This window comes from Symphodus melops (genome assembly GCF_947650265.1).
Source record: "Symphodus melops genome assembly, chromosome: 10".
Lineage (NCBI taxonomy): Eukaryota > Metazoa > Chordata > Actinopteri > Labriformes > Labridae > Symphodus > Symphodus melops.
This window is the reverse complement of record NC_136700.1, coordinates 13,708,558-13,734,201: the sequence shown is the minus strand read 5'-3', so window position 1 is coordinate 13,734,201 and position 25,644 is coordinate 13,708,558. Positions and strand designations below refer to the sequence as shown.

General features: G+C 44.6%; 3 protein-coding genes across 3 annotated transcripts in view; 1 reads left to right on the top strand and 2 right to left on the bottom strand.

The window, feature by feature from the left end:
• The window catches only part of dync2h1 (dynein cytoplasmic 2 heavy chain 1), a 187,472-nt gene that overhangs the window by 70,967 nt on the left and 90,861 nt on the right, over positions 1 to 25,644 (top strand). The gene's annotated exons all lie outside the window — the stretch shown is intronic.
• LOC306829910 (uncharacterized protein) lies at positions 3,354 to 8,105 on the bottom strand (the record flags this gene model as incomplete). The annotated part of the gene is made up of 8 exons (XM_079353128.1): positions 7,972 to 8,105; positions 7,653 to 7,874; positions 5,806 to 7,395; positions 5,437 to 5,640; positions 4,875 to 5,296; positions 4,484 to 4,737; positions 4,097 to 4,342; positions 3,354 to 3,969 (listed from the first exon to the last, which is right to left on the bottom strand). The coding sequence occupies exons 3-8, from the start codon at positions 7,178 to 7,180 to the stop codon at positions 3,354 to 3,356; spliced, it is 3,117 nt and encodes a 1,038-aa protein (XP_079209254.1). The 5' UTR covers positions 7,181 to 7,395; positions 7,653 to 7,874; positions 7,972 to 8,105.
• On the bottom strand, positions 18,224 to 20,384 carry LOC306829909 (uncharacterized protein; the record flags this gene model as incomplete). Its single annotated transcript, XM_079353127.1, has 5 exons — positions 20,307 to 20,384; positions 19,745 to 20,166; positions 19,354 to 19,607; positions 18,967 to 19,212; positions 18,224 to 18,839 (listed from the first exon to the last, which is right to left on the bottom strand). Exons 2-5 carry the CDS (start codon positions 19,898 to 19,900, stop codon positions 18,224 to 18,226), a joined length of 1,272 nt encoding a protein of 423 aa, XP_079209253.1. The 5' UTR covers positions 19,901 to 20,166; positions 20,307 to 20,384.

Sequence of the window (25,644 nt, the reverse complement as noted above, 5' to 3'; positions counted from 1 at the left end):
ACGTGATTGGTTGCCACTACCAAGATTCACCTCGACCGACGGGTGGCGGGGGGCGCCAACGAGGCTTGCACTTGTGAGCCATGTGCCTCGTCAAACGTCCAACTGTATGCTTGATTGCTATTTGGAAACAACGTCTTTCAACTCCACTAACAACACAGTGAGAGCTACTCAACCGGATGCTGAAAAAGGACAATAGCCAGTTCTTTTGATGCCTCATTGTCAACAGCAGTTGATGGACATGACTGTAACACAACATCAACCTATTTGGCACGTCTACATCATTGTATTGGTAGTCCTTGTGGCTTTAAAACCCCTGCCCCGTGTGAGGGTCGAACTCACGACCTTCAGATTATGAGACTAACGCGCTGCCTACTGCGCCAACGAGGCTTGCACTCGTGAGCCATTTGCCTCGTCAAACGTCCAACTGTATGCTTGATTGCTATTTGGAAACAACGTCTTTCAACTCCACTAACAACACAGTGAGAGCTACTCAACCGGATGCTGAAAAAGGACAACAGCCAGTTCTTTTGATGCCTCATTGTCAACAGCAGTTGATGGACATGACTGTAACACAACATCAACCTCTTTGCGGTCTATTTGGCACGTCTACATCATTGTATTGGTTGTCCTGGTGGCTTTAAAACAGCTGCCCTGAAATGTCTTTGAACTCCACGAGCAGCGCTTTGAGAGCTGCTCAACCGGATGCTGAAAAAGGACAATAGCCAACTTATCTGACGCATCATTGTAAACAGCAGTTGATGGACATGACTGTAACACAACATCAACCTATTTGGCACGTCTACATCATTGTATTGGTAGTCCTTGTGGCTTTAAAACACCTGCCCCGTGTGAGGGTCGAACTCACGACCTTCAGATTATGAGACTGACGCGCTGCCTACTGTGCCAACGAGGCTTGCACTTGTGAGCCATGTGCCTCGTCAAACGTCCAACTGTATGCTTGATTGCTATTTGGAAACAACGTCTTTCAACTCCACTAACAACACAGTGAGAGCTACTCAACCGGACGCTGAAAAAGGACAATAGCCAGTTCTTTTGATGCCGCATTGTCAACAGCAGTTGATGGACATGACTGTAACACAACATCAACCTCTTTGCGGTCTATTTGGCACGTCTACATCATTGTATTGGTTGTCCTGGTGGCTTTAAAACAGCTGCCCTGAAATGTCTTTGAACTCCACGAGCAGCGCTTTGAGAGCTGCTCAACTGGATGCTGAAGATGGACAAAAGCCAACTTATCTGACGCATCATTGTCAACATCAGTTGATGGACATGATAGTAACACAACATCATCCTCTTTGGCACGTCTACATCATTGTATTGGTAGTCCCTGTGGCTTTAAAACACCTGCCCCGTGTGAGGGTCGAACTCACGACCTTCAGATTATGAGACTGACGCGCTGCCTACTGCGCCAACGAGGCTTGCACTTGTGAGCCATGTGCCTCGTCAAACGTCCAACTGTATGCTTGATTGCTATTTGGAAACAACGTCTTTCAACTCCACTAACAACACAGTGAGAGCTACTCAACCGGATGCTGAAAAAGGACAATAGCCAGTTCTTTTGATGCCTCATTGTCAACAGCAGTTGATGGACATGACTGTAACACAACATCAACCTCTTTGCGGTCTATTTGGCACGTCTACATCATTGTATTGGTTGTCCTGGTGGCTTTAAAACAGCTGCCCTGAAATGTCTTTGAACTCCACGAGCAGCGCTTTGAGAGCTGCTCAACTGGATGCTGAAGATGGACAAAAGCCAACTTATCTGACGCATCATTGTCAACATCAGTTGATGGACATGACTGTAACACAACACCAACCTCTTTGGCACGTCTACATCATTGTACTGGTAGTCCTTGTGGCTTTAAAACACCTGCCCCGTGTGAGGGTCGAACTCACGACCTTCAGATTATGAGACTGACGCGCTGCCTACTGCGCCAACGAGGCTTGCACTTGTGAGCCATGTGCCTCGTCAAACGTCCAACTGTATGCTTGATTGCTATTTGGAAACAACGTCTTTCAACTCCACTAACAACACAGTGAGAGCTACTCAACCGGATGCTGAAAAAGGACAATAGCCAGTTCTTTTGATGCCTCATTGTCAACAGCAGTTGATGGACATGACTGTAACACAACATCAACCTCTTTGCGGTCTATTTGGCACGTCTACATCATTGTATTGGTTGTCCTGGTGGCTTTAAAACAGCTGCCCTGAAATGTCTTTGAACTCCACGAGCAGCGCTTTGAGAGCTGCTCAACTGGATGCTGAAGATGGACAAAAGCCAACTTATCTGACGCATCATTGTCAACATCAGTTGATGGACATGACTGTAACACAACACCAACCTCTTTGGCACGTCTACATCATTGTACTGGTAGTCCTTGTGGCTTTAAAACACCTGCCCCGTGTGAGGGTCGAACTCACGACCTTCAGATTATGAGACTGACGCGCTGCCTACTGCGCCAAGGCCAGCGCGCGTTGGTCGAGGTAAACAACAAGAAATCGGTTGAAATGACGCTGAGATCAGTAGATCGAATCCTGTTCATGATGAACTCGTTGGGATTCCCACATCATAAACATTGTATATTAATATTTCCAAATCAAATATATAAACCCGTGTGCAATTAATCTTTGCCTAATGTCACTATACACAGTTATAAACAACGATAAGAACTCGTTTATTTGGCTGGTTTTGTCCTGTTGTGGCATTATTCGGACAGCAGGTGGCAGATTGGCTTGCATACCAAATCAAATGTTTTCCTTAATCCCCTTTAAATATTATTTGTAGTTTGCAAGATTATCAAATCGTGTTTTAACCATAATTTTAGTATTTTTGCAAAATGTATAAGCCTATATTAAATTCCCCACAACATTTGGCATCAATAACCCTTATTTTAATATTAAGGATTATTACCCTCAAGAGAAACTGACTAGTATTCAAAAGCATGTATGTAGATGACTATAGATATTTATATAGCCTATGAGTGCCTGTGTGTTATATCTTATGGGCAATAAAAAGAAAAGAAAAAGACACATTTAGATTTGTTTCATTTATCTAAAGAGGATAAAGAAGAAATGAAGACAGAAATGTTTGTTTGTTCAATTTGACATTTTATGAAAAACATTAATAAACAACACAGTGATTACAAGAACAATCAAGTGTTGCATAAAAAAATAGAAAAAAAAATAGAATAATAATAAAAACAATAATGGCATATGACACAGCAAACATGAACCGCATGTAGCCAGCCTTTTCCAGTTTTCCAACTGTACTCCTGGTATTCAGGTTCACAGCTACACACTGGAGTAGAGTAAGTAGACAGACTTAAGAAACTCAAGGGTTTTCATTGCTTGGCTTTTGTTTCTTCCCATATCCATGTTTTGCCAGCTCAGCCCTCCATTCTTCGTAAGATTGAGTCTCAGACTCTGTGCAGAACCAGTTTCCAAAGTACTGGCGATGTGACTGTGGCTTTCTGTCCTTGTTGCACTTTTTGCATATGATGACATCCGACTTCTTCTCATATTTTCTTGTCATTTGTCCAGCGCGCTCTTTGTCTTGCTTTCTCTTTCTGTATTGCAGGGTTGTGTATGGGATATCTTTATTTGAGGTCTGTGTCTGAGTGAAGGGTGGCATGAATGATGGTGGCATGGTGACGAGCATCATCTGTGAGGGTCCTGCAGAACACTGCACGGATGGGGGAAAGAGAGGATGTTGGGGTTGTGAAGCCTGGGAGATAGTCTGAGGTTGTGGCCTTCTCTTCAGCTTTGCCTCCCCAGCAGTGTTAGGAGGAAGAATGAAAGAATGAGGCTCAGCCAAACTACTATATAGCAGAGCAGCTCCTTTCTGCAAAGCCGCAGGAAGCGTTTTAGTTGCTGCCATCGGTGCGTCTGGAGCTGGGATGCCTTGCATCACAGTATGTTGTTCCTGTGACCTACAACGCCTGCTGTACCTGAAGACAAAACAAAAAAAGGTCAGTTTTATCAGCTGATCAAATGTATCCAATAGCACTTCATCACATAAGATAAGTTAAGATATAAGGTTTTATTGTTCTCAAAAGTTCTCGCTAAATTACTCACCATTGTGTGAGTGTTGCAGCATTCACTACTGGGAGTTGGATGGTGGTGGCACTCATAACCTTAGCATTGTTAAGGATGCACTCTCTGATGTTGTTGTAAGCACGTAACACCATTGTAAAGCGTGACACCCTCACTCCTTCACAGCGCACAGTGCTTGGGTAGAAAGCACAGAGCCTTGTAAAGATGGCCTCCACGACTCTGTTGCAGTCAGGCCATTGTGCAGGACTGTGAGCTCCAAAGAAACTCCTGCAAATGACAACAAAATACACAATATTAATGTAGGATTATTCATATATTCTTATTATTAATTCTTACTATCTGTGTTATTCTATTTTCCTTCTGTCTGTGTTGACCTGACATTTCAGTTTGCTTAATTAGACGTGATACCTTTTGGTGCTCTCCACACCTGGTGCCACAATCTTTTTAGTCGCCCTGTATCGTCCCTGCTTTAAGGTGGTTTGGTGACGTGGTGAGTAAGCAGTCTTCCTCTTGTCATAATCCCCCAACGCCTGCCACAGGGTGATGATCTGGGCGCTCTGTTCTCCAGTCAATGCAGGACGATGTTCTTTAAGGCCAACCAAAACCTCTGCCAAGTCCTGCACGGCTCCATACCCCTGAATATTGTCACGGCCGACACAGTCCTAGAATGAATTTTTTGAAAATTGAGAAAAAAATTAATAGCAGAAAAAAATAAGACAATAGAAAATACCTGAGCATTTCCAACATATCCCAGAGTTTGTTCACAGACATGTTAAAGGACACAATGAATTAACATTACATCATGTGAAGTGGAGTCTTCAGATGTTGGAAGATCCCTTTCTGTTGGTAGCTCGACCACTGGGCCTTCAATAAACGATGCCACTGGAGGAGGGACCACACATGATGACGACATGGTGGTGGATTGAGAAGATTTCACCGCAGATTGAGGGGCCATAGAGGAGGATGACACAGAGCTGGATGCAGGCGTTGCTGATGGAGGGAGCACAGACGCTGCAGACAATGATGCTCGCGAGGAGGCAGCAGGTGCTATTTCTGAGTCAAGTGTTGGGACAGTGATGTCTTGAAACTCCTCAGGTTCAGCATAACCTTCATCAGTTGTTACATCAATGTCATTAGACTCTGACTCCACAATAGCCACCTTGTAATCCTGCAGGACTTTACCAGTTTGCTGGTAAAGGTATTCGAGTCCAATGAGCTCACCTTTAAAATAGATTACAAAAATAAATAAATGGCAAACAATTAAAAAATATGCCAAGACATTATTCAACAGCTCAGTGGTAACATTGTATTTGTTTAACTTGAATGAAATTGTCCCAAAAAATAAACAAATAGTTGTATACCAGTGTACTTTCTCGGCCCAGCATAAGGGGTGATCTTCTCGCCAAGAACCTCCTCTGCAAGAGTGTTGACAGCATGACGGAGCAGATGATTGTAGCAACGTGGATGCTGCTCATCCGTTGTTGCTGCCACAGCCCGGTCCTCATTCCACCTTGACAGTCCATCCACAAGATACGCTTGGTAGAAGGTGTCACTTGCCAGTGTACCTAAAGTAAAGTAAAAAATAAAAAAATCAGACCATACAAACGTTTCCTATAAATCAACGAAAAGCTGTTCTTCTTACAACTAATTTAATCGCAACACAGTTCATTTACTTATTTATATTGAAATTAAATCCTACATTTATAAAGTCTCTATTAACACATATTTACCTGGGATGAATCTGTTCAGATGCAGGTGAAATGACTCGAGGGAAGTGGAACCTCTGGCACAGCGGAAGGTTGGCAGACGGTGTCCTCCTTTCATCACAGTTCCCGTTTGCAGGTAGAGCTGCACTCCTGGAGGATCCTGGATGCAGGCCACATGCTTTCTCTGGGACTTCCAGATCTCGCTCATCCGGGCGGAGTTGATGAGTGGGACTCCCAGAGTGTTACGGCCAGCATCCCCATCGAAGGCCTGGATATGGCGTTCAATCAGAGCCTGTGTCTCCTTGGTGCCGCGGGTGGTTCTCTTACAATGCAGGGCTAGCTCGTTTCTGTTGATAGAACGCAGCACATCAGCCTCAGATGGTTGCCTCATGGCAGCTTCTAGCTCTGACCTCTTGGCCTTCTTCAGAGCTGACAGGTCGTCCTGATCCCACGCAAAGATACAGTGGCTGAGGCGACTCATGAAGGGGGCATACAACTGGTGTGAGTCAGTTGTGCAGCCCACAGCAATCCTCCGCATGAAGTGCCAAATGTCTAACCGGATTGTCATCTGCTCCCACTCTTCAAACATCCTTCTCAGAAGAGTGTTGCCACAGCAGTCCCGGTCAACATATAGAGCTTCGGGAGGAGCCACCCCAGCCACTCTGTATCGTCTGATGAGCCCTTCAATCATCGGCCCGAGACCGAAACCTTCACTGGCAGTAAGCACACACATGATCACCTGCCCATGCTCATTACCAACATTGGTTGCCCAGGTGGCTGTGCCATAGCTGTGTCCTGCAAGCTTTCGTGCGACTTTCTTGGTGGAATCCATTTTCAAGATCCGACCATATTGGGAAGTTATGGTGGCCTTGACCTCATCCAGCCTTTGCAAGACATCCTGGGCATACACCTGCATCAGCCAACGGTGTTTTGGGACAGGAATCATAGGTGGTGCAGGTGCAAATGAAACAGGCAGGATCAGGCCAGATGTGACAGCTCTGGCAATCCCCTTGCAATCTGTCAGGTACTGAACCGTCTTTTGTAACCAGACCTCAGTGTGTCGTTCCTGCAGCTTGTGCTGGATTTGACTGCTGCTGTTGCCCAGCCCTCGCTGACGCATCAAACTGGCTACCTCGAAGTCACATGCCAGTTTTGATGTTAGAATGCAGGGGAACTGCACCCTGTGGCCCATGTCCAGCTGAGACACAATGCCGTGGCTCCAGCTGATGACCTTCCGGTGGCAACTTCGGCAGGACAGGTACTCAGATGCCACAAAATAAATCGTACCCACCGCAACAACTTGCCTGATCTTCTGGTGCAAGCCTGCAGATGTGAGGAGATCTTTGTGGCAGTCTGGGTGTGGACAAGTTAACTTGACTTGCCACAGCTTACGTGGCATCCAAAGAAGCAGGGGACGGCCAAAGTAATTCTCCAGTGGAGGAGAAATACTGGTCTTCAGTGGCACCTGTGGAGGATACCACCAAAGTTTGTCCACTCTGCTAAAGTCCAGCTCCGGATGCCCCTGTGCTGTCCACTTGAACAGAGCCTTCGAAATCCACCTTTGGTCCACTTCTGGCAAGGCGCGTGTCCAGCCAGCTGGAATACAGACTCGTGCTGGGGGGGGGGGGGGGGAAACAAACATATATATTTGATTTGAACTCTTTTTTTTACTTTATAATCTCTTGGAAATTGAACATGTTGTGCAGGAACTTGTAAAACGCAAGTCACATGAAGTACAAAAGCATATACTACTTTTAAGATACATTAGATAAATTAACATCAATAGATGAAGATGTGAAGCTGGCCAGAACCAAATATCAGGAAGTACAACTGTAAAAGAAAATATTTTGTATATAAAAGTATAAACCTACATGTCACATTGGCCTCTTCAAAGCGTATTGCCTCTGCTAGCAGCGTGCTGTCATCCAGCTCAGTAGACACAGAGGTGTGGGAGATGGTGGGAGGGGGCTCTGTGGCTTGCTGAACAGAGACAGTCGGGGGGGCGAGGGTGAGTAAAGGCCCTGTGCGTCCCTCAACCGACGCTGTTGGCTGAGCAAGGGTCAGTGAGGGCCGTGTGTGTGCCTGGGTCAAAGCTAAAAAACAAACAACAAAAGTAAAAAAAATGATAAACAACACGGATAAATATAAAAATATATATAACAACTGTGTTATACATGAGTGTGTGCTTACAGGGTTTTGCTTTGAGGGGGGAAACCAGCCTCGTCACAGTCTTGGATAATGTTCTTGAATTGGGCAATTTCCCAACCAAGAGGGAGCGAAGAGCAAGGGTGGCAGCGTGCTGAGTTGGAGGAGTGTTCTGGGTGGTGGAAGTGCTCTGTGTGGCGGCATGCTGAGTGGAGGGAGAGACCTGGATGGTATCAACATGCTGTGTGGAAGGAGGGGGCTGAGTAGGGGGACAGAGCTGGGTGGTGGCACTTGGTTGGGGTTTTTTTCCAGCATATTGTGCTTCCTTCATTGCAACAGCAATTCTACCAGAAGGAAAGCTCTCAATGTATTCCCTGAAACACATTTTGTTGTTCGCATGTTCCTGGGAGTCTTTGCTGCCTCCTGTGGGATCCCTGTTCATAGCTGCCACCAGGTAAGCAGCATACCCCAGGGCATTTTCAGCTACCCAGCGAAAGGTCTGTCCACGAAAGACACCAAACTGAATTTCAAAGAAACCAAGCAGGTGTTTTCGGTTACTGATATCGCCACTGTGTTGGATTAAAGCTTTTCTGGCTTTGTCCAGCACTACGTCTGGGGACAGGGGTCGCCTCCACTGCTGGCCTCTGTTGGCATTTTTGACTTTCGTTGCTTCCAATGTGTCCGTAAGGTTAATACTGCCATCAGCTCGTCTCCTGAAGCGAGGTTCCATCTAGAATATAAAAGGACAACATATATAAAACAGAGAAACAGATGTTTAAAACACAGCTGTGGAATGCCACAAAGTGACCCATCTTTCTTTTTTCTCACTTCTCATCTGCAAGAGTCAGCCTCTAGTTGGACACTTTAATGACAATCACCTTAAATAGGACTGTTTGCACCTTATACTGCCATCACCTTATATTTGCATTTTGAATGGGTGGACACTTTAATGGCAATCCCTTTAGGTGTGCCTGTATATATACGCATACGCACACACACACATATATATATACACATATATATATATATATATATATATATTTATATATAACCCTAACCCTAAAACTGTTTTCACATTTAACAATGAAATGGTCCCTCGTTTCATCATTCTTGTATTTTTTTTTTCCTGAAAATAATTTAAGGCCATGAAGTTTCAGGTGGAAAACACTTGTCATTGTATTGTTTTACGGTAATTAAAAACACAAAACGGGTTAATTCGACCCAAACACCACTTCCACAGCTTGCGAAATTGTATTTTTTTCCTATATGCCTGTTTTTTTACACCGATTATATTCAGTCATGATCGCCTTGTAATGCTATGCTCATAGCCACATTACACGAACTAAGTTAAAACAACTAACAGTAGCCTTGGGCCGGGCTAGCAATTCGGTGAATATATTTATTTTAACAAAAGTTTACTTACCATTTCTTTCAAAATCTTTCAAAAGTCGAACGTGAAGAAATCTGTCTCTGTCGAACGTGAAGAAATCTGTTGATTCCGATCGGGACTGAGGCGAGCGCTGGCGTTACTAAGCAACTCTAAGGCGGGGACATCCGAGTGGGGCGGGACATCGGTGTGAATCTTGGTAGCGATACGAGCGCTGATTGGCCACATCGTGGTAGAATTCTGGTAGATTCTTGGTAGCAGACAGGGACGTGATTGGTTGCCACTACCAAGATTCACCTCGACCGACAGGTGACGGGGGGCGCCAACTAGGCTTGCACTTGTGAGCCATGTGCCTCGTCAAACGTCCAACTGTATGCTTGATTGCTATTTGGAAACAACGTCTTTCAACTCCACTAACAACACAGTGAGAGCTACTCAACCGGATGCTGAAAAAGGACAATAGCCAGTTCTTTTGATGCCTCATTGTCAACAGCAGTTGATGGACATGACTGTAACACAACATCAACCTATTTGGCACGTCTACATCATCGTATTGGTAGTCCTTGTGGCTTTAAAACACCTGCCCCGTGTGAGGGTCGAACTCACGACCTTCAGATTATGAGACTGACGCGCTGCCTACTGTGCCAACGAGGCTTGCACTTGTGAGCCATGTGCCTCGTCAAACGTCCAACTGTATGCTTGATTGCTATTTGGAAACAACGTCTTTCAACTCCACTAACAACACAGTGAGAGCTACTCAACCGGACGCTGAAAAAGGACAATAGCCAGTTCTTTTGATGCCGCATTGTCAACAGCAGTTGATGGACATGACTGTAACACAACATCAACCTCTTTGCGGTCTATTTGGCACGTCTACATCATTGTATTGGTTGTCCTGGTGGCTTTAAAACAGCTGCCCTGAAATGTCTTTGAACTCCACGAGCAGCGCTTTGAGAGCTGCTCAACTGGATGCTGAAGATGGACAAAAGCCAACTTATCTGACGCATCATTGTCAACATCAGTTGATGGACATGATAGTAACACAACATCATCCTCTTTGGCACGTCTACATCATTGTACTGGTAGTCCCTGTGGCTTTAAAACACCTGCCCCGTGTGAGGGTCGAACTCACGACCTTCAGATTATGAGACTGACGCGCTGCCTACTGCGCCAACGAGGCTTGCACTTGTGAGCCATGTGCCTCGTCAAACGTCCAACTGTATGCTTGATTGCTATTTGGAAACAACGTCTTTCAACTCCACTAACAACACAGTGAGAGCTACTCAACCGGATGCTGAAAAAGGACAATAGCCAGTTCTTTTGATGCCTCATTGTCAACAGCAGTTGATGGACATGACTGTAACACAACATCAACCTCTTTGCGGTCTATTTGGCACGTCTACATCATTGTATTGGTTGTCCTGGTGGCTTTAAAACAGCTGCCCTGAAATGTCTTTGAACTCCACGAGCAGCGCTTTGAGAGCTGCTCAACTGGATGCTGAAGATGGACAAAAGCCAACTTATCTGACGCATCATTGTCAACATCAGTTGATGGACATGACTGTAACACAACACCAACCTCTTTGGCACGTCTACATCATTGTACTGGTAGTCCTTGTGGCTTTAAAACACCTGCCCCGTGTGAGGGTCGAACTCACGACCTTCAGATTATGAGACTGACGCGCTGCCTACTGCGCCAACGAGGCTTGCACTTGTGAGCCATGTGCCTCGTCAAACGTCCAACTGTATGCTTGATTGCTATTTGGAAACAACGTCTTTCAACTCCACTAACAACACAGTGAGAGCTACTCAACCGGATGCTGAAAAAGGACAATAGCCAGTTCTTTTGATGCCTCATTGTCAACAGCAGTTGATGGACATGACTGTAACACAACATCAACCTCTTTGCGGTCTATTTGGCACGTCTACATCATTGTATTGGTTGTCCTGGTGGCTTTAAAACAGCTGCCCTGAAATGTCTTTGAACTCCACGAGCAGCGCTTTGAGAGCTGCTCAACTGGATGCTGAAGATGGACAAAAGCCAACTTATCTGACGCATCATTGTCAACATCAGTTGATGGACATGACTGTAACACAACACCAACCTCTTTGGCACGTCTACATCATTGTACTGGTAGTCCTTGTGGCTTTAAAACACCTGCCCCGTGTGAGGGTCGAACTCACGACCTTCAGATTATGAGACTGACGCGCTGCCTACTGCGCCAACTAGGCTTGCACTTGTGAGCCATGTGCCTCGTCAAACGTCCAACTGTATGCTTGATTGCTATTTGGAAACAACGTCTTTCAACTCCACTAACAACACAGTGAGAGCTACTCAACCGGATGCTGAAAAAGGACAATAGCCAGTTCTTTTGATGCCTCATTGTCAACAGCAGTTGATGGACATGACTGTAACACAACATCAACCTATTTGGCACGTCTACATCATCGTATTGGTAGTCCTTGTGGCTTTAAAACACCTGCCCCGTGTGAGGGTCGAACTCACGACCTTCAGATTATGAGACTGACGCGCTGCCTACTGTGCCAACGAGGCTTGCACTTGTGAGCCATGTGCCTCGTCAAACGTCCAACTGTATGCTTGATTGCTATTTGGAAACAACGTCTTTCAACTCCACTAACAACACAGTGAGAGCTACTCAACCGGATGCTGAAAAAGGACAATAGCCAGTTCTTTTGATGCCTCATTGTCAACAGCAGTTGATGGACATGACTGTAACACAACATCAACCTATTTGGCACGTCTACATCATTGTATTGGTTGTCCTGGTGGCTTTAAAACAGCTGCCCTGAAATGTCTTTGAACTCCACGAGCAGCGCTTTCAGAGCTGCTCAACTGGATGCTGAAGATGGACAAAAGCCAACTTATCTGACGCATCATTGTCAACATCAGTTGATGGACATGATAGTAACACAACATCATCCTCTTTGGCACGTCTACATCATTGTATTGGTAGTCCCTGTGGCTTTAAAACACCTGCCCCGTGTGAGGGTCGAACTCACGACCTTCAGATTATGAGACTGACGCGCTGCCTACTGCGCCAAGGCCAGCGCGCATTGGTCGAGGTAAACAACAAGAAACCGCTTGAAATGACGCTGAGATCAGTAGATCGAATCCTGTTCATGATGAACTCGTTGGGATTCCCACATCATAAACATAGTATATTAATATTTCCAAATCAAATATATAAACCCGTGTGCAATTAATCTTTGCCTAATGTCACTATACACAGTTATAAGCAACGATAAGAACTCGTTTATTTGGCTGGTTTTGTCCTGTTGTGGCATTATTCGGACAGCAGGTGGCAGATTGGCTTGCATACCAAATCAAATGTTTTCCTTAATCCCCTTTAAATATTATTTGTAGTTTGCAAGATTATCAAATCGTGTTTTAACCATAATTTTAGTATTTTTGCAAAATGTATAAGCCTATATTAAATTCCCCACAACATTTGGCATCAATAACCCTTATTTTAATATTAAGGATTATTACCCTCAAGAGAAACTGACTAGTATTCAAAAGCATGTATGTAGATGACTATAGATATTTATATAGCCTATGAGTGTCTGTGTGTTATGGGCAATAAAAAGAAAAGAAAAAGACACATTTAGATTTGTTTCATTTATCTAAAGAGGATAAAGAAGAAATGAAGACAGAAATGTTTGTTTGTTCAATTTGACATTTTATGAAAAACATTAATAAACAACACAGTGATTACAAGAACAATCAAGTGTTGCATAAAAAAATAGAAAAAAAATAGAATAATAATAAAAACAATAATGGCATATGACACAGCAAACATGAACCGCATGTAGCCAGCCTTTTCCAGTTTTCCAACTGTACTCCTGGTATTCAGGTTCACAGCTACACACTGGAGTAGAGTAAGTAGACAGACTTAAGAAACTCAAGGGTTTTCATTGCTTGGCTTTTGTTTCTTCCCATATCCATGTTTTGCCAGCTCAGCCCTCCATTCTTCGTAAGATTGAGTCTCAGACTCTGTGCAGAACCAGTTTCCAAAGTACTGGCGATGTGACTGTGGCTTTCTGTCCTTGTTGCACTTTTTGCATATGATGACATCCGACTTCTTCTCATATTTTCTTGTCATTTGTCCAGCGCGCTCTTTGTCTTGCTTTCTCTTTCTGTATTGCAGGGTTGTGTATGGGATATCTTTATTTGAGGTCTGTGTCTGAGTGAAGGGTGGCATGAATGATGGTGGCATGGTGACGAGCATCATCTGTGAGGGTCCTGCAGAACACTGCACGGATGGGGGAAAGAGAGGATGTTGGGGTTGTGAAGCCTGGGAGATAGTCTGAGGTTGTGGCCTTCTCTTTAGCTTTGCCTCCCCAGCAGTTAGGAGGAAGAATGAAAGAATGAGGTTCAGCAGCTCCTTTCTGCAAAGCTGCAAGAAGCGTTTCAGTTGCTGCCATCGGTGCGTCTGGAGCTGGGATGCCTTGCATCACAGTTTGTTGTTCCTGTGACCTACAACGCCTGCTGTACCTGAAGACAAAACAAAACAAAACAAAAAAAAACTTCAGTTTTATCAGCTGATCAAATGTATCCTCCAATAGCACACTTCATCACATAAGATAAGTTAAGATATAAGGTTTTATTGTTCTCAAAGGAACATTTGTCTTTAAAATAGCACATACATTTATTTTACTTCACAGGTTATCTACATTTCTTTATATAAATATGAGTCTATTTTTAATTGCACGGGTTTAATTTGTAATTTGTTTATTCTGAGTCATATAGGGGGTCCTCTCCATCTTGTTTCGGGTTTATCTATGGTTTAAATATGTAAGGGAGGGAGGACAGCAGTTGTTGAACACTAATGTCTTGTATCCCTGTGTCCCGCATGTCATGTATGTATGTATGTATACGTATGTATGTATGTATGTATGTATGTATATGTGTGTGTGTGTGTGTGTGTGTGTGTGTGTGTGTGTGTGTGTGTGTGTGTGTGTGTGTGTGTGTGTGTGTGTAGCGGTTTCATATATATATATATATACACACACACAAACTTGTATTATCAACACTATAGCATGATTACACTTTTTTAAAACTGTTTTCACATTTAACAATGAAATGGTCCTTCGTTTCATCATTCTTGTAATTTTTTTTTACTGAAAATAATGTAAGGCCATGAAGTTTCAGGTGGAAATCACTTGTTATTGTATTGTTTTACGGTAATTAAAAACACAAAACGGGTTAATTCGACCCAAACACTACTTTCCTATATGCCTGTTTTTTTACACCCATTACATTCAGTCATGATCGCCTTGTCATGCTATGCTCATAGCCACATTACACGAACTAAGTTAAAACAACTAACAGTAGCCTTGGGCCGGGCTAGTAATTCGGTGAATATATTTATTTTAATAAAAGTTTACTTACCAGAAGCCGGCGCTGGCGTTACTAAGCAACTCTGAGGCGGGGACATCCGAGTGGGGCGGGACATCGGTGTGAATCTTGGTAGCGATACGAGCGCTGATTGGCCACATCGTGGTAGAATTCTGGTAGATTCTTGGTAGCAGACAGGGACGTGATTGGTTGCCACTACCAAGATTCACCTCGACCGACGGGTGGCGGGGGGCGCCAACGAGGCTTGCACTTGTGAGCCATGTGCCTCGTCAAACGTCCAACTGTATGCTTGATTGCTATTTGGAAGCAACGTCTTTCAACTCCACTAACAACACAGTGAGAGCTACTCAACCGGATGCTGAAAAAGGACAATAGCCAGTTCTTTTGATGCCTCATTGTCAACAGCAGTTGATGGACATGACTGTAACACAACATCAACCTCTTTGCGGTCTATTTGGCACGTCTACATCATTGTATTGGTTGTCCTGGTGGCTTTAAAACAGCTGCCCTGAAATGTCTTTGAACTCCACGAGCAGCGCTTTGAGAGCTGCTCAACTGGATGCTGAAGATGGACAAAAGCCAACTTATCTGACGCATCATTGTCAACATCAGTTGATGGACATGACTGTAACACAACACCAACCTCTTTGGCACGTCTACATCATTGTACTGGTAGTCCTTGTGGCTTTAAAACACCTGCCCCGTGTGAGGGTCGAACTCACGACCTTCAGATTATGAGACTGACGCGCTGCCTACTGCGCCAACGAGGCTTGCACTTGTGAGCCATGTGCCTCGTCAAACGTCCAACTGTATGCTTGATTGCTATTTGGAAACAACGTCTTTCAACTCCACTAACAACACAGTGAGAGCTACTCAAGCGGATGCTGAAAAAGGACAACAGCCAGTTCTTTTGATGCCTCATTGTCAACAGCAGTTGATGGACATGACTGTAACACAACATCAACCTCTTTGCGGTCTATTTGGCACGTCTACATCATTGTATTGGTTGTCCTGGTGGCTTTAAAACAGCTGCCCTGAAATGTCTTTGAACTCCACGAGCAGCGCTTTGAGAGCTGCTCAACCGGATGCTGAAAAAGGACAATAGCCAACTTATCTGACGCATCATTGTAAACAGCAGTTGATGGACATGACTGTAACACAACATCAACCTATTTGGCACGTCTACATCATTGTATTGGTAGTCCTTGTGGCTTTAAAACACCTGCCCCGTGTGAGGGTCGAACTCACGACCTTCAGATTATGAGACTGACGCGCTGCCTACTGCGCCAACGAGGCTTGCACTTGTGAGCCATGTGCCTCGTCAAACGTCCAACTGTATGCTTGATTGCTATTTGGAAACAACGTCTTTCAACTCCACTAACAACACAGTGAGAGCTACTCAACCGGATGCTGAAAAAGGACAATAGCCAGTTCTTTTGATGCCTCATTGTCAACAGCAGTTGATGGACATGACTGTAACACAACATCAACCTCTTTGCGGTCTATTTGGCACGTCTACATCATTGTATTGGTTGTCCTGGTGGCTTTAAAACAGCTGCCCTGAAATGTCTTTGAACTCCACGAGCAGCGCTTTGAGAGCTGCTCAACCGGATGCTGAAAAAGGACAATAGCCAACTTATCTGACGCATCATTGTAAACAGCAGTTGATGGACATGACTGTAACACAACATCAACCTATTTGGCACGTCTACATCATTGTATTGGTAGTCCTTGTGGCTTTAAAACCCCTGCCCCGTGTGAGGGTCGAACTCACGACCTTCAGATTATGAGACTGACGCGCTGCCTACTGCGCCAAGGCCAGCGCGCATTGGTCGAGGTAAACAACAAGAAATCGGTTGAAATGACGCTGAGATCAGTAGATCGAATCCTGTTCATGATGAACTCGTTGGGATTCCCACATCATAAACATTGTATATTAATATTTCCAAATCAAATATATAAACCCGTGTGCAATTAATCTTTGCCTAATGTCACTATACACAGTTATAAACAACGATAAGAACTCGTTTATTTGGCTGGTTTTGTCCTGTTGTGGCATTATTCGGACAGCAGGTGGCAGATTGGCTTGCATACCAAATCAAATGTTTTCCTTAATCCCCTTTAAATATTATTTGTAGTTTGCAAGATTATCAAATCGTGTTTTAACCATAATTTTAGTATTTTTGCAAAATGTATAAGCCTATATTAAATTCCCCACAACATTTGGCATCAATAACCCTTATTTTAATATTAAGGATTATTACCCTCAAGAGAAACTGACTAGTATTCAAAAGCATGTACCGTAAATTCCGGACTATAAGCCGCTACTTTTTTCTCACACTTCGAGCACTGCGGCTTCTACTCCGGTGCGGCTAATGCATGGATTTTTCTTGGGGGACAATGAGCTTCTGCCGCAAAAACATTTGACTTCGTCACGTCGGATCTTAATATCAGTCATTTTGCGCTTCATGCACGCACCCTCATCATGGAAAACACACGGAGAAATACATATGATGCAGCTTTCAAGTTAAAGGCGATCGACCTGGCTGTCAAAGAAGCTAACAGAGCTGCTGCACGTTAAGATGACACTGACAGCGACAACAGAGACTGAGGAAGTGAGTAATGAAGTCATTCTGAGGCAGTGAATGGATGGACTTTTTCTTGTGAAATATATTACGGTCATCTTTTTCATCAGCCGTGTTACAGACACCGTCGGCTAGGCTTCGTATTGTAACAGTTCATGTTGTAAAGTCAGTAGTTGATAATGTGTTCATAATTCCGATTATGTGGAGAGTCAGTGAATGCACCAGCGAGAACGCGTTGAGTGGCTGTATGAGAGAACGCTGGGGGAGAGAGTTGGATTGTTACGGCAAGTTATGTGTTACTCTCTGCTGTAAACGGCGTGGTCACGGCCGACAGTGATCGGGTTATTAAAAGTTATTATTTGAACGCTCTCGTCGTCCTTTAACGTCCGTACGGACGCTACAGTATTTGCGGATGTTACCGGTAGCCTACGTCTGTGTAAATAGCTCTTGTTATAGCGTGGACACCTGCGGCTTATAATCAAGTGCGGCTTATATATGTACAAATACATTTATTTACTTATTTTTAGCCGGTGCGGCTTATATCCAGGTGCGCTCAATAGTACGGAATTTACGGTATGTAGATGACTATAGATATTTATATAGCCTATGAGTGTCTGTGTGTTATATCTTATGGGCAATAAAAAGAAAAGAAAAAGACACATTTAGATTTGTTTCATTTATCTAAAGAGGATAAAGAAGAAATGAAGACAGAAATGTTTGTTTGTTCAATTTGACATTTTATGAAAAACATTAATAAACAACACAGTGATTACAAGAACAATCAAGAATAATAAGAATAAGAATAATAATAAAAACAATAATGGCATATGACACAGCAAACATGAACCGCATGTAGCCAGCCTTTTCCAGTTTTCCAACTGTACTCCTGGTATTCAGGTTCACAGCTACACACTGGAGTAGAGTAAGTAGACAGACTTAAGAAACTCAAGGGTTTTCATTGCTTGGCTTTTGTTTCTTCCCATATCCATGTTTTGCCAGCTCAGCCCTCCATTCTTCGTAAGATTGAGTCTCAGACTCTGTGCAGAACCAGTTTCCAAAGTACTGGCGATGTGACTGTGGCTTTCTGTCCTTGTTGCACTTTTTGCATATGATGACATCCGACTTCTTCTCATATTTTCTTGTCATTTGTCCAGCGCGCTCTTTGTCTTGCTTTCTCTTTCTGTATTGCAGGGTTGTGTATGGGATATCTTTATTTGAGGTCTGTGTCTGAGTGAAGGGTGGCATGAATGATGGTGGCATGGTGACGAGCATCATCTGTGAGGGTCCTGCAGAACACTGCACGGATGGGGGAAAGAGAGGATGTTGGGGTTGTGAAGCCTGGGAGATAGTCTGAGGTTGTGGCCTTCTCTTCAGCTTTGCCTCCCCAGCAGTGTTAGGAGGAAGAATGAAAGAATGAGGCTCAGCCAAACTACTATATAGCAGAGCAGCTCCTTTCTGCAAAGCCGCAGGAAGCGTTTTAGTTGCTGCCATCGGTGCGTCTGGAGCTGGGATGCCTTGCATCACAGTATGTTGTTCCTGTGACCTACAACGCCTGCTGTACCTGAAGACAAAACAAAAAAAGGTCAGTTTTATCAGCTGATCAAATGTATCCAATAGCACTTCATCACATAAGATAAGTTAAGATATAAGGTTTTATTGTTCTCAAAAGTTCTCGCTAAATTACTCACCATTGTGTGAGTGTTGCAGCATTCACTACTGGGAGTTGGATGGTGGTGGCACTCATAACCTTAGCATTGTTAAGGATGCACTCTCTGATGTTGTTGTAAGCACGTAACACCATTGTAAAGCGTGACACCCTCACTCCTTCACAGCGCACAGTGCTTGGGTAGAAAGCACAGAGCCTTGTAAAGATGGCCTCCACGACTCTGTTGCAGTCAGGCCATTGTGCAGGACTGTGAGCTCCAAAGAAACTCCTGCAAATGACAACAAAATACACAATATTAATGTAGGATTATTCATATATTCTTATTATTAATTCTTACTATCTGTGTTATTCTATTTTCCTTCTGTCTGTGTTGACCTGACATTTCAGTTTGCTTAATTAGACGTGATACCTTTTGGTGCTCTCCACACCTGGTGCCACAATCTTTTTAGTCGCCCTGTATCGTCCCTGCTTTAAGGTGGTTTGGTGACGTGGTGAGTAAGCAGTCTTCCTCTTGTCATAATCCCCCAACGCCTGCCACAGGGTGATGATCTGGGCGCTCTGTTCTCCAGTCAATGCAGGACGATGTTCTTTAAGGCCAACCAAAACCTCTGCCAAGTCCTGCACGGCTCCATACCCCTGAATATTGTCACGGCCGACACAGTCCTAGAATGAATTTTTTGAAAATTGAGAAAAAAATTAATAGCAGAAAAAAATAAGACAATAGAAAATACCTGAGCATTTCCAACATATCCCAGAGTTTGTTCACAGACATGTTAAAGGACACAATGAATTAACATTACATCATGTGAAGTGGAGTCTTCAGATGTTGGAAGATCCCTTTCTGTTGGTAGCTCGACCACTGGGCCTTCAATAAACGATGCCACTGGAGGAGGGACCACACATGATGACGACATGGTGGTGGATTGAGAAGATTTCACCGCAGATTGAGGGGCCATAGAGGAGGATGACACAGAGCTGGATGCAGGCGTTGCTGATGGAGGGAGCACAGACGCTGCAGACAATGATGCTCGCGAGGAGGCAGCAGGTGCTATTTCTGAGTCAAGTGTTGGGACAGTGATGTCTTGAAACTCCTCAGGTTCAGCATAACCTTCATCAGTTGTTACATCAATGTCATTAGACTCTGACTCCACAATAGCCACCTTGTAATCCTGCAGGACTTTACCAGTTTGCTGGTAAAGGTATTCGAGTCCAATGAGCTCACCTTTAAAATAGATTACAAAAATAAATAAATGGCAAACAATTAAAAAATATGCCAAGACATTATTCAACAGCTCAGTGGTAACATTGTATTTGTTTAACTTGAATGAAATTGTCCCAAAAAATAAACAAATAGTTGTATACCAGTGTACTTTCTCGGCCCAGCATAAGGGGTGATCTTCTCGCCAAGAACCTCCTCTGCAAGAGTGTTGACAGCATGACGGAGCAGATGATTGTTGCAACGTGGATGCTGCTCATCCGTTGTTGCTGCCACAGCCCGGTCCTCATTCCACCTTGACAGTCCATCCACAAGATACGCTTGGTAGAAGGTGTCACTTGCCAGTGTACCTAAAGTAAAGTAAAAAATAAAAAAATCAGACCATACAAACGTTTCCTATAAATCAACGAAAAGCTGTTCTTCTTACAACTAACTTAATCGCAACACAGTTCATTTACTTATTTATATTGAAATTAAATCCTACATTTATAAAGTCTCTATTAACACATATTTACCTGGGATGAATCTGTTCAGATGCAGGTGAAATGACTCGAGGGAAGTGGAACCTCTGGCACAGCGGAAGGTTGGCAGACGGTGTCCTCCTTTCATCACAGTTCCCGTTTGCAGGTAGAGCTGCACTCCTGGAGGATCTTGGATGCAGGCCACATGCTTTCTCTGGGACTTCCAGATCTCGCTCATCCGGGCGGAGTTGATGAGTGGGACTCCCAGAGTGTTACGGCCAGCATCCCCATCGAAGGCCTGGATATGGCGTTCAATCAGAGCCTGTGTCTCCTTGGTGCCGCGGGTGGTTCTCTTACAATGCAGGGCTAGCTCGTTTCTGTTGATAGAACGCAGCACATCAGCCTCAGATGGTTGCCTCATGGCAGCTTCTAGCTCTGACCTCTTGGCCTTCTTCAGAGCTGACAGGTCGTCCTGATCCCACGCAAAGATACAGTGGCTGAGGCGACTCATGAAGGGGGCATACAACTGGTGTGAGTCAGTTGTGCAGCCCACAGCAATCCTCCGCATGAAGTGCCAAATGTCTAACCGGATTGTCATCTGCTCCCACTCTTCAAACATCCTTCTCAGAAGAGTGTTGCCACAGCAGTCCCGGTCAACATATAGAGCTTCGGGAGGAGCCACCCCAGCCACTCTGTATCGTCTGATGAGCCCTTCAATCATCGGCCCGAGACCGAAACCTTCACTGGCAGTAAGCACACACATGATCACCTGCCCATGCTCATTACCAACATTGGTTGCCCAGGTGGCTGTGCCATAGCTGTGTCCTGCAAGCTTTCGTGCGACTTTCTTGGTGGAATCCATTTTCAAGATCCGACCATATTGGGAAGTTATGGTGGCCTTGACCTCATCCAGCCTTTGCAAGACATCCTGGGCATACACCTGCATCAGCCAACGGTGTTTTGGGACAGGAATCATAGGTGGTGCAGGTGCAAATGAAACAGGCAGGATCAGGCCAGATGTGACAGCTCTGGCAATCCCCTTGCAATCTGTCAGGTACTGAACCGTCTTTTGTAACCAGACCTCAGTGTGTCGTTCCTGCAGCTTGTGCTGGATTTGACTGCTGCTGTTGCCCAGCCCTCGCTGACGCATCAAACTGGCTACCTCGAAGTCACATGCCAGTTTTGATGTTAGAATGCAGGGGAACTGCACCCTGTGGCCCATGTCCAGCTGAGACACAATGCCGTGGCTCCAGCTGATGACCTTCCGGTGGCAACTTCGGCAGGACAGGTACTCAGATGCCACAAAATAAATCGTACCCACCGCAACAACTTGCCTGATCTTCTGGTGCAAGCCTGCAGATGTGAGGAGATCTTTGTGGCAGTCTGGGTGTGGACAAGTTAACTTGACTTGCCACAGCTTACGTGGCATCCAAAGAAGCAGGGGACGGCCAAAGTAATTCTCCAGTGGAGGAGAAATACTGGTCTTCAGTGGCACCTGTGGAGGATACCACCAAAGTTTGTCCACTCTGCTAAAGTCCAGCTCCGGATGCCCCTGTGCTGTCCACTTGAACAGAGCCTTCGAAATCCACCTTTGGTCCACTTCTGGCAAGGCGCGTGTCCAGCCAGCTGGAATACAGACTCGTGCTGGGGGGGGGGGGGGGGGGAACAAACATATATATTTGATTTGAACTCTTTTTTTTACTTTATAATCTCTTGGAAATTGAACATGTTGTGCAGGAACTTGTAAAATGCAAGTCACATGAAGTACAAAAGCATATACTACTTTTAAGATACATTAGATAAATTAACATCAATAGATGAAGATGTGAAGCTGGCCAGAACCAAATATCAGGAAGTACAACTGTAAAAGAAAATATTTTGTATATAAAAGTATAAACCTACATGTCACATTGGCCTCTTCAAAGCGTATTGCCTCTGCCAGCAGCGTGCTGTCATCCAGCTCAGTAGACACAGAGGTGTGGGAGATGGTGGGAGGGGGCTCTGTGGCTTGCTGAACAGAGACAGTCGGGGGGGCGAGGGTGAGTAAAGGCCCTGTGCGTCCCTCAACCGACGCTGTTGGCTGAGCAAGGGTCAGTGAGGGCCGTGTGTGTGCCTGGGTCAAAGCTAAAAAACAAACAACAAAAGTAAAAAAAATGATAAACAACACGGATAAATATAAAAATATATATAACAACTGTGTTATACATGAGTGTGTGCTTACAGGGTTTTGCTTTGAGGGGGGAAACCAGCCTCGTCACAGTCTTGGATAATGTTCTTGAATTGGGCAATTTCCCAACCAAGAGGGAGCGAAGAGCAAGGGTGGCAGCGTGCTGAGTTGGAGGAGTGTTCTGGGTGGTGGAAGTGCTCTGTGTAGCGGCAGCATGCTGAGTGGAGGGAGAGACCTGGATGGTATCAACATGCTGTGTGGAAGGAGGGGGCTGAGTAGGGGGACAGAGCTGGGTGGTGGCACTTGGTTGGGGTTTTTTTCCAGCATATTGTGCTTCCTTCATTGCAACAGCAATTCTACCAGAAGGAAAGCTCTCAATGTATTCCCTGAAACACATTTTGTTGTTCGCATGTTCCTGGGAGTCTTTGCTGCCTCCTGTGGGATCCCTGTTCATAGCTGCCACCAGGTAAGCAGCATACCCCAGGGCATTTTCAGCTACCCAGCGAAAGGTCTGTCCACGAAAGACACCAAACTGAATTTCAAAGAAACCAAGCAGGTGTTTTCGGTTACTGATATCGCCACTGTGTTGGATTAAAGCTTTTCTGGCTTTGTCCAGCACTACGTCTGGGGACAGGGGTCGCCTCCACTGCTGGCCTCTGTTGGCATTTTTGACTTTCGTTGCTTCCAATGTGTCCGTAAGGTTAATACTGCCATCAGCTCGTCTCCTGAAGCGAGGTTCCATCTAGAATATAAAAGGACAACATATATAAAACAGAGAAACAGATGTTTAAAACACAGCTGTGGAATGCCACAAAGTGACCCATCTTTCTTTTTTCTCACTTCTCATCTGCAAGAGTCAGCCTCTAGTTGGACACTTTAATGACAATCACCTTAAATAGGACTGTTTGCACCTTATACTGCCATCACCTTATATTTGCATTTTGAATGGGTGGACACTTTAATGGCAATCCCTTTAGGTGTGCCTGTATATATACGCATACGCGCACACACACACATATATATATATTTATATATAACCCTAACCCTAAAACTGTTTTCACATTTAACAATGAAATGGTCCCTCGTTTCATCATTCTTGTATTTTTTTTTTCCTGAAAATAATTTAAGGCCATGAAGTTTCAGGTGGAAAACACTTGTCATTGTATTGTTTTACGGTAATTAAAAACACAAAACGGGTTAATTCGACCCAAACACCACTTCCACAGCTTGCGAAATTGTATTTTTTTCCTATATGCCTGTTTTTTTACACCGATTATATTCAGTCATGATCGCCTTGTAATGCTATGCTCATAGCCACATTACACGAACTAAGTTAAAACAACTAACAGTAGCCTTGGGCCGGGCTAGCAATTCGGTGAATATATTTATTTTAACAAAAGTTTACTTACCATTTCTTTCAAAATCTTTCAAAAGTCGAACGTGAAGAAATCTGTCTCTGTCGAACATGAAGAAATCTGTTGATTCCGATCGGGACTGAGGCGAGCGCTGGCGTTACTAAGCAACTCTGAGGCGGGGACATCCGAGTGGGGCGGGACATCGGTGTGAATCTTGGTAGCGATACGAGCGCTGATTGGCCACATCGTGGTAGAATTCTGGTAGATTCTTGGTAGCAGACAGGGACGTGATTGGTTGCCACTACCAAGATTCACCTCGACCGACGGGTGGCGGGGGGCGCCAACGAGGCTTGCACTTGTGAGCCATGTGCCTCGTCAAACGTCCAACTGTATGCTTGATTGCTATTTGGAAACAACGTCTTTCAACTCCACTAACAACACAGTGAGAGCTACTCAACCGGATGCTGAAAAAGGACAATAGCCAGTTCTTTTGATGCCTCATTGTCAACAGCAGTTGATGGACATGACTGTAACACAACATCAACCTCTTTGCGGTCTATTTGGCACGTCTACATCATTGTATTGGTTGTCCTGGTGGCTTTAAAACAGCTGCCCTGAAATGTCTTTGAACTCCACGAGCAGCGCTTTGAGAGCTGCTCAACTGGATGCTGAAGATGGACAATAGCCAACTTGTCTTTGAACTCCACGAGCAGCGCTTTGAGAGCTGCTCAACTGGATGCTGAAGATGGACAATAGCCAACTTATCTGACGCATCATTGTCAACATCAGTTGATGGACATGATAGTAACACAACATCATCCTCTTTGGCACGTCTACATCATTGTATTGGTTGTCCTGGTGGCTTTAAAACAGCTGCCCTGAAATGTCTTTGAACTCCACGAGCAGCGCTTTGAGAGCTGCTCAACTGGATGCTGAAGATGGACAATAGCCAACTTATCTGACGCATCATTGTCAACATCAGTTGATGGACATGATAGTAACACTACATCATCCTCTTTGGCACGTCTACATCATTGTACTGGTAGTCCTTGTGGCTTTAAAACACCTGCCCCGTGTGAGGGTCGAACTCACGACCTTCAGATTATGAGACTGACGCGCTGCCTACTGCGCCAACGAGGCTTGCACTTGTGAGCCATGTGCCTCGTCAAACGTCCAACTGTATGCTTGATTGCTATTTGGAAACAACGTCTTTCAACTCCACTAACAACACAGTGAGAGCTACTTAACCGGATGCTGAAAAAGGACAATAGCCAGTTCTTTTGATGCCTCATTGTCAACATCAGTTGATGGACATGACTGTAACACAACATCAACCTCTTTGGCACGTCTACATCATTGGTAGTCCTTGTGGCTTTAAAACACCTGCCCCGTGTGAGGGTCGAACTCACGACCTTCAGATTATGAGACTGACGCGCTGCCTACTGCGCCAACGAGGCTTGCACTTGTGAGCCATGTGCCTCGTCAAACGTCCAACTGTATG